At 39.5% G+C, this 9,991-nt stretch overlaps 1 protein-coding gene across 3 annotated transcripts; it reads right to left on the minus strand.

The window, feature by feature from the left end:
• Positions 1–423: 423 nt before the first annotated feature.
• On the minus strand, positions 424–7,229 carry SRP19 (signal recognition particle 19kDa). Of its 3 annotated transcripts, XM_006755282.2 has the most exons (5): positions 7,091–7,219; positions 6,071–6,146; positions 3,746–3,817; positions 3,543–3,654; positions 424–962 (listed from the first exon to the last, which is right to left on the minus strand). In XM_006755282.2, the coding sequence occupies exons 1-5, from the start codon at positions 7,129–7,131 to the stop codon at positions 829–831; spliced, it is 435 nt and encodes a 144-aa protein (XP_006755345.1). In that variant the 5' UTR covers positions 7,132–7,219; the 3' UTR covers positions 424–828. The 3 variants fall into 3 exon arrangements, with proteins under 3 accessions (XP_006755345.1, XP_015413949.1, XP_015413950.1); XM_015558463.1 differs by lacking the exon at positions 3,746–3,817 and having other exon boundaries at positions 7,091–7,229; XM_015558464.1 differs by lacking the exon at positions 6,071–6,146 and having other exon boundaries at positions 856–962; positions 7,091–7,221.
• Positions 7,230–9,991: the final 2,762 nt, after the last annotated feature.

Genomic DNA, 9,991 nt, shown 5'->3' on the forward strand with positions numbered 1-9,991 from the left:
AAGAAAATCAATTTAAAAAAAAAGAAAAAAAAAAGAATATGTTCTAGACTGGCTGTTCATAGATCTCCAAGAGGATTTAACTACTTTCTTCTACTTTCAGGGTCATACTAAACATCCACTGCCCATTTTATTCTTTTGGTTTTTTTTATTATTTCTAAAATGTATTTTTATTGATTTTAGAGAGGAAGGGAGGAGGGGATAGAAATATCACTGATGAGAAAGAATCACTGACTGACTGCCTCCTGTATGACCCACACTGGGGATCAAGCCTGCAATCCAGGTATGTGTCCTGACCAGGAATCAAACTGTGGCCTCCTGGTTCATAGGTCAACACTCAACCACTGAGCCACACCAGTCAGGCTTCCCATTTTATCCTTTTAAATTATCTCTTCCACTGGCATTGATTAGTTCATAAGCAAAAGCTACACAGTCAGTTTTGAATTTTATTTCATTAGCTTAAAAGGTGAACAGTATGTTTCAAATCTTATTAAACTCATTTGTCTGAATATTTTTACATAGAGCACAGATACAGAATTTCAAGTAACTTATGGTAGAGGCCATTGTCCATTTAAAAATAAACTTCTTTCTTCCACAAAAACTGCACTGAAAGGCAAAAAAAAATTTATTTAATACTGCGTAAGAGCTAGATGCAAACTTCTGATGTAAATTTATTTCATTGTCAACTCTCATGCTAAAGCTGGGAGGCACAAATGTTCATAGTTCAGTTAAATGATACAAACAAAAAGCTTCAGTTTCTCTCAGATACAAATCAGAAACCTCCATCCATGTCTCTTACAGTAGTATGTCAGACTTGGTTGTCTTGCCAGGTCACTTCTTCTTCTTTCCTTTCCCTTTTTTACTTCCCTCTCCTTGCTGAAGAGTTTGGTCACTACCTCCTGTTTTTTGTGTCCTTGTTTTTAGCTTAGGAATCATTTCCGCTGCATACAACATTACTGACTTACCTAGGAACCAGAAATTAGGGTTAGTGTATAATCTGAGAGATAAGATGTAAAAGGTCATTAACTTGAATACCATAAAGTTCAAGAAATCATCACACCACATCAAGAAAATGAGAAGGATTTAAAAAGAAAAAAAATAAATGACTATGAAGACAATGACTAGTTCAAGTGGGGGCCTTTGGTGGTGAAAGTATTGAGAACAATGCTGAAATATTCAAAATAACACAATCAAAATTTAAAACACTAAGTGTGAAACAAAAATTTGGGTCTTGGTCCTGGTAATTAACTTGAAAATTCAAGGAGAACTTTTCTAAACATAAGAAACTGGAAACAGCATATCATTATAACTTTTAAGTCACGGAAACACAGTGCCTTTGTCTTACAATAAAAATCCAAAGCCATTAAGTTACAAAAGATGTTACTCATATGCTCAGATGATTTATGAATACACGCACCCCTGCTTTGTGCACCAACCACCTCCTCCAGCTCCAATAGCTGCTGTCCTTACTGCAACACATCAAGACTTTAGCTTTTTATTTTTACTTTATAACTATTTTCTTAGTAGAAACAGGAAGCAACATCTATTCAACTATAATTTTTAAATCAAAAGTTTCTATGTGGTTATTTATTTTTTTGGTCTTTTTGACTTTTAAGAGATAGTATAGAAAGATGTCAAATAGAAGAAACAAGAAAAGAAAAAAAACCACTGAAATATACTCAATCTGTCACTCCTCAGTCAGAATCTTAACATTTTTAGAAATACCTAGAAACCCGATCTATTTTAATTCAACTAAAAACAAGTTGTCAGTTTGGGGTTATTGTGTCAAAATAAAACTCAATTAAGAAATTAAAATATATTTTTTAGAATTAAAAAAATTCAGAAAAGAGTAACATGTAAATAGATACTCTTCTCCCCAATACCCAGAGTTAATATTTTGGAATACTGATGTCCAGTTTTATTTGGTTATTGTTTTTTAAGAAATAAAACACCAGGGGATAAACGCTGATGGAAGAAGACTTGTCTTGGGGTGGTGAACACACACAATATAGTGTACAAATGATATACTGTGGAATTGTTTACCTGAAACCTGTTTAATTTTGTTAACCAGTGTTCACCCCAATAAATTAAGAAATTACAAATAAAAAGAAATAAAATACTAGGGATAATGCTAGTCTTCTCTGACCACAACCCCCTGTGCCAACTCCCTACCCCTTGCCTTGCTTTTGTCATTAGGTTAACTACTATCTTAAGACCAAGTATTTTCTTACTTTGTTTTTAAATTTACCTAAGTGGTAATATTGTCTCTTGCTTTTTTTCACTAATATGGCTTTTTAGATTTATTAATGATAGAAATTATAAGCAGATCTCAAGATCTCTAGGATCTGAAATGGCAATTAACATCTGACAATTTAATAACTTTACACTCTTAACCTAGGAGCAATGATGGATTTTCAGAGGTTTATAAAATGTTCACAAAACAGTATTTTTGGAGGAAACCATTAGTAAGTTTCATCACATTATCAAATAGGTCCTTAACCTTAAAGAAGTTTAGAACCAGTGCAGCCACTGTGGAAAACAGTATGGAGTTTCCTTAAAAAATGAAAGTGAACTGCCATTTGACCCAGTGGCCCACTTCTGGGAATATATCCCAAGAGCCCGAAAACACCAATCAGAAAGGATATATGCACCCCTATGTTCATAGCAGCATTATTTAAAATAGCTAAGATTTGTAAACAGCCCAAGTGCCCACCAGTAGATAAGTGGATAAAGAAGTTGTGGTAGGTACATCTACACAATGGAACACTATGCAGCTGTAGAAAAGAAGGATCTCTTGCACGGCTGGTGTGGCTCAGTGGTTGAGCGTTGATCTATGAACCAAAAATTCACGGTCAGGGCACATGCCTGGGTTGCTAGGAGGCATCAATCAATGATTCTCTCCCATCATTGATGTTTCTCTCTCTCTCCTCCCCCTTCCTCTCTGAAAACAATAACTTATAATTTACATATATAACAAATTAAAATGATTTCTTACTCTTTGAGACAGCATGGATAAACTTGGAGAGTATTATGCTAAGTAAAATAAGCCATTCAGAGAAAGACAAGTATCACATGATCTCACTCATATGTGGAATGTCATAAACAAAATAAACTGACTCACAAAATAAATCCAGAGGCATGGAAGCATGCAATAGACTGACGAATCTCAGAGTGGGGGGAGGAGAGGGTGCAGATGGTAAGAGATTTTATATACTTATATGCATAACCCATGGACACAGACAATAGGATGGTGAAGACCAGAGGTAGGGCGGGAACTGGGTGGAGGGGGGCAATGAGAGTAAAAAGGGGAGAGACTCTGTAATATTCTCAACAATAAAGATAAAAATAAAACAAAAAAATGTACCCCAGCCCACGAAAAAAGTTAGAAGCACTGTTTTACCCCTCCATCAGTGGTAGTCCTTTCTCTAAATTAATCTGGAGAACACACATTATTTTTACCTTTCAAAAGATCAGAAACTTTTTTGCAGAGTAGAGGAATGAGTAACCTATCCCCAAATTTTATTCATTCATTTAAAAAAGCTTACGTGATGGGAATTGTACAAGACAGAGGCTGCCATCTTCCTGTTTGAGTTGAACGCGGACTCTGCCCCTGTACTGAGCATCACGATTCCACTCTCTGGAGTACATTTTGTTTTTCTAATATAAAAGGAAAACAGGCTTTGTTTAAGGAAATTGTTATATCAATGAGATGAGTATGGAAAATAGTGAAGAAAGGACCACATCATACCTCAAGAAATGCATTAAGTCCAACTGCTGAGCACACATCTTGAATCTCTGTAGCTGTAGGATTTTCAACAGCCTGAACAGTTTAAAAAAACACTAAACAGCTTAGCTTTAAGTAGGTATTACAATATTGTTGTGTAAATCATTTCAAATACTATGTTCAAAACATGTATCAAACCCAAGGTTTCCTTTTCTACTAGGTCTGTTTCCACTATAATTTTAAAAATTAAAAAAAATATCCCTGGAATAATACTGATTCATTCTTGTGCTGTTCATCTCCCTTCCAACAGAACATACATTTCACAAGTGGAAGGACTATTTTATTCATCAGAACATTCCCCAACATCTGGCATGATACTTGGAGCATAGTAGGTGCTCAGTGAATACTAGTTAAACAATTATTACAGATACAGCCACTTTAGAAAATTATTTGGTTGTATCTATTAAAGTCAAATGTATGCATTCATTACGGGCATGCAATTGCACTTCTAAATATTTATTTTTAAAAAATGCAAAACTATGTCCACTTAAGACAAACTCAAGAATGTTCACAGCAGCTCTATTTACAATAGCCCCAAACTACAAACAACCTAGTTATCCATTGACAGTAGACTATGGTATATTCACACAATGCAATACTACATAGCAGTGGTTGTCATTAAGGTGATTTTGCCCCTCCTCCCCTCCACTCAACGTTTGGCAAGGCTTGGAGACATTTTTGATTGTCACAACTATGATGGCGTAGGGCACTGGCATCTAGTGGGTAGAGGCCAAAGATGCTGCTAAACAACTTAAAATACACAGGATAGCCCCACAACAAAGAATTATCTGGCTCCAAATGTCAATGGTGCTGCTGTTGAGAAACGCTATTACAGAGCAATGAGAAACTTCACTCAAAAATGTGGATAAATCTCATAAGCTTAAAGTTCGGTGAAAACCAGATGTAAAAGTACACAGTGTATAATGCATTTTAAAATTCAAAAACAAGCAAAAGTAACCTATGGTGATGGAAGCCGGCAGTGGTTATCCTTGTATATGAGTATATACGAAGAGGACAGTGACTGGGAGGGGACATAAAGGAATCTTCCTGGGTGCTGGTAATGTTTTCTTCTTTTATTATTTTTAAAATATATTTTATTGATTTTTCACAGAGAGGAAGGGAGAGGGACAGAGAGTTAGAAACATCGATGAGAGAGAAACATCATCGATCAGTGCCTCCTGCACACCCCCTACTGGGGACATGCCCACAACCAAGGTACATGCCCTTGACCAGAATCGAACCTGGGACCCTTCAGTCCGCAGGCCAATGCTCTATCCACTAAGCCAAACCGGTCAGGGCTGTTTTCTTCTTTTACATTAGGGTGCTGATTACCCATGTGCACTCATTTTGTGAAAATTAAGACACAAGATTTCTGTATGTATGCTTGCTATCTATCGATAAAGTTAAAAACAATTTAATCATTCTCCATTATCTGACAGCTTGCTACCAGAGGCCTGTTACAGGGAGTCAGGCATTATTCTGAACCAATGCTTTGATGTCTTCTCTTTCATCCAGAGGCAGCAAAATAGACTTTCTTTTACACATTTAAGCAGAAAATGAGAGATATAAAATAACAAAGTCAATGCTTCAGACCAAGTTACCTTAACTCTGTTCTGTTAGATTACAAAATGGGATTCTTAAAAAATAAAATGACATCAATTTTGAAAATGAACGGCATCAACAAAGTCCCTTCACTTGGCATCAGGCACTTTCCTAATGCCAAGTTATTTTTAAAGTAACTTTACCCATCTCACAAAGGGTAACTGACATAAAACTATAAAACTCAACGCGTCTGAATTTTCTGCAAGTCTTCTTTAAAAACTCAACTGCATTCTGGGCATTTCATTGTGCAGTGACGTAATTTTGGTTTCCTTTATTAAGGGGAAGACTGCCATAGCCCTGGTTTAAATGAAAACTGCAAATCCTACACCTCTCCCCGCCTCCTTAAAAAAAAAAAAAAAGATTCTTTGAGAGGGAGAAACACTGATGTGAGAGCGAACATCGACTGGCTGGCTGCCTACTGCGCGCCCCCTACCGGGGATCCACCAGCAACCTCTGGGTGCGCGGGATGACGCGCCATCAACTGAGCCGCACGGGCCGGGGCCCTTCAAACACAGGTTCATGAACAATCATTACAAAAAAAAAACCTCCTTCAGCTATGACCTCGTGCCTTTCTGAAGGAATGCACCCAATCCTTGGCCGCTGTTTCCCAAATGCAGTCAAGTCAAAGAAACCTGTGACCCTAAGAGTAAAGCCTCCCCTCACGGGCCAAGGTGCCGGCCTGCTTACCTTGCTTATGGGGATTCGCCTGCCCTCCGCGATGGTCTTCTTGTTATTTAAATAGGCAGGGTATATACAAATAAACCTGCCACAGGAAAAACGCAGCTGGTATCACTAGAGCAGTATTTCCAAAACTTCACCCATTCACTCACTCGTTATCGTGACAGCCAGTACCCCTATACTGTAAGTCGCATGTTTTTTTCTTTATATTGTCTACCTTTCACTTAACTTACTTAAAAAGTAAACTTTAACTCACTGCCTTAAATGGAAAGAAAAAAAACCCCAACCACCCACTTGCTAGAGAATATTTTTAAAAAAACGTTGTCTTGCCCTAACCGGTTTGGCTCAGTGGATTGAGCGCCGGCCTACGGACTGAAGGGTCCCGGGTTCGATTCCGGTCAAGGGTATGTGCCTGGGTTGCGGGCACATCCCCAGGGGGAGGTGTGCTGGAGGCAGCTGATCAATGTTCCTAACTCTCTATCCCTCTCCCTTCCTCTCTATAAAAAAAATCGATAAAATATATTTTAAAAAATTCATTCCCTGTCATCAGGGCATGTGCCCAGATTTCAGGCTCAATCCCCCAGTGGGGGAAAAAAACAAACAAACAAACAAAAAAAACGTTGTCTTAACTGCTCAGTTAGATACGGGTACCTGCCAAACGGTCCTGTGGGAGGGGGGCCTCTCTCGCGTCTAGAAAGTACGGCGTCAGAGGTATTAACCTAAAGAACTCAAACGGGCCTTCCTGAACGCCACAATAGGAAAAAGACAGACTTCTCCCTTTGTGCCTGTTACGTAACGTCATGTGCACGGAGCGCCCACGGTGCTTTGCGTCGCGAACGGGTAAACCAGGTGATCACTGAGCTACCTAAAGTCGGCATTTCAGGGACCTGCGAAGAGCCGATGCTGGGCCTCCAGGAGAAACGAGCGCCGGAGAGCAGCGCAGAGCCTCCCCGCGAGCCTTCCCCGGGGCTGGGAAGCGGCGCAAGCCCCGCGGGCTCGCAGCAAGCCCCTCCCTGCCTCAGGACCCACCTGTCCTGGTCGGCCGGGGACCGCGCCGCGGCGCAAGCCATCTCCGCCCGTGCCCACTGGGGTGAGACCCGCCGGAACTCCGCTCTGAGATTTCCCAGACCGCCCTATTTCCGGCGGAAGTCCTGCCCCCCGGAACGCCTTCGCGTCCCCGGCCTTTCCCTGTCCGTTTGTTCTGGCACCTGTCGCTCGGCGCCAGAGTCCTAGCTCCAGACGTGGCATTTGGCCCTATCCTCTCGCGATAGCATCCGCCAACGCCACTAATTCTTCCCCCTGTGTCGTCAAAGCGAGACGTTTTGGGCGCATGCGCCGTCGCTAAAATGGAATTCCGCGCTGAGTGCTGGCCACACTCACCTATAGCTGGGGGCTCTGCACTGCTATAGTTCTGCACTGTGTAGTTCGAAGTTGGTTGTTGGAGCGGGCAAGCAGATACCCTTTATATTTTATCTTTATTCGCTTCTGGGCCTAGCAGCTTGCTTTCAGCTTGGCAAAGTGGGTTTTTATAGTGGTGGGACAAGCAAAATGACTGGCACGTTTCTCGTTGTGCCGCATAATTGTTAGAAATTTGTACACCTTTTTAGATTCTGAAGATCATCTACCCTAAAAGTCACTATGCTTTTGCGTACCTTAGGTTAATTGCAAAGCATTATTTCGGCATTTCCCTTAACACACCTTCACTTCTATTTTAGTAGCTGCTGTTTATCCCACACCTACAAAGTAGCTTATATAAAACCTGGGCAAGGTAAGATAGGTATTCTCTTTCAGAGACAGGGAAAAAAACCTAAACAAACAAAAATTCCTAAATTTCCCCAGCCCACTAAGGTTAGACGATTTACCCATTCATGCTAATGATAGCTGAGCACAGATGCTCAGCTAGTCTGACGGGAAGCCTCTGCCTTTTCTCCATTCCCTAAATTCTGTCTCTCCTTCTTCCTTGTAGTGCATTAGTAGTACCTGTTTAGCTTGGTGTGAATGTAAACAAATATTATTTCTTTCTAAAGTACACATGATTCTTATAAAAAGAGCTTGATGCAATGACCAAACCAAACGAAACATTTAGGGATGAAATGAATCCAAACTTTAAAAAACATCGTATACCTGTTTTAGGACTCTGCTTTCATACTTTAGTTGCATCATGAGAATTAGAATAGTTTCCAGAACATCAACATTTTATATACATGTAGGAAAAGTGGGGAATGAACAAGGTTGTCTGAGGTTTAATACATGTAATAGCCTACTTCCCATGGAGTTGTTTTCTTAGACCCATGTGAGTAATTGGAGATTACAAGACCAAAATGACCCCACTTGATCATGATGTATGATTTGACTTGCTAGTAAAAAAAAAAATTGGTTACATTTTCTGGTTTATACATACTGAGTTAATGATGGAAATAATATTTTTTAAATGTTTTTGTTGATTTCAGGGAGAGGAAGAGAGAGATTGAAAAACCAATGATGATAGAGAATCATCGATTGGCTGCTTCCTGCACGCCCCCAAGGGGGATCAAGCCAGGCAACCCAGGCATGTGTCCTGACTTGAATTGAACCATGGCCTCCTGGTTCATGGATTGATACTCAACCACTGAGCTACACCAGTTGGGCTGGAACTAATATTTTTGAATGTATGCTAGATGCATACCTCCTATTTAACTCTACACTATTGTTGAAATAGTGTACAAATACAAAGAAAAAGGGGGGTAGGTGAGTAGGGAGACAGCAATATTGTTACCATACTGATTAAAGAAAATAGTAACCAAATATCAAGTTTTTAAATGCCTATGCTTGTGGAAAAGCAGGTTGAATTAAAGAAGGATGAAGTTGGACATGGAAAATTGTGGTGATGCTGAAAAGACTTTAGAAATTGATGGCACTTGTTTTCAAATCTAAGTTTTAGCAAACTGTCTTCTTTTTCCACATGCCACTAAATTCGACTTGTCAGCCTTGGTTGAGGCTGTTGGGTAGGGGTGGGGTTCTTAAAGGTAGGAAGGGAAGATCGAGGTGTGCAAGAGAAATTTTCCTAAGATAGTTTAGTAAGAATTGAAAGCAGCAGGAGGAGGAAATGAAGAAATGGGGCCTCTAAAGAGCTCAGGGTAAAGAGATGTGATATACACGTGTGTTGGTGGGAGAGGGCTGCTGGAGATGTAAGTAAAATGACCTGTGAGCCAAGGGAAAGGAAGTGATGGAGGAGCAGCAATAACTTGAGAACATTTACTAAGCTGAAGACTCAAGATTGAAAAGATGCAGTATTAAAAGACAGAGTTGTGAGAAAAAGACACAGTACGACTCATGCCAGTAGACTTTCTTTACTTCAAGGATAAAAACAAAATCCTACAAACTCCAAGGTAGGAAATAGAAGTTACCTCTAATGGAAAAAAGTCAGACTAATATTTTAACTTCGTACCCACAGTAAACACTACAGTTAAAAGTTTTGAGGAAAAAAGAATTGTGAACAAAGTTATGATCCAAATTATCCATTGTGTGAGGGCAAACAAAAACAATGTTAAAGAAACAAGGATTTAGAAAATATATCCCCCAACTTAGCTTTTCTGGGGAAAAAAAATTTTGGGGGACATACACCGGCTAAGTCAAATTATAACATGAAAAACTAAATATGTATGCAATATAGAGGAAACAGTGGAGAGTACAAACCTAATTTACACTTAGATTTAAAATAATTATTGATATGATGGTGAAGTTCATTGCAATTGTCAAGAAAATTAAAAACAAGTGAATACATTGATATTGGAATAGATTTTGCAAAGAACTGAGGTTTCCAGCTGAACAAGTGTATGTCTCAGTTTCTAAAATCATTTTAGCCACTGTATCTATCACTAAGGTTTTTTACTGGCCATGTCACCTGACACAGGACCTTGACTTCTCACCATTTTGCTGCTGCCTCTTTCC

This window comes from Myotis davidii, unplaced genomic scaffold (assembly GCF_000327345.1).
Source record: "Myotis davidii unplaced genomic scaffold, ASM32734v1 scaffold130, whole genome shotgun sequence".
NCBI classification, from domain to species: Eukaryota; Metazoa; Chordata; class Mammalia; order Chiroptera; family Vespertilionidae; genus Myotis; species Myotis davidii.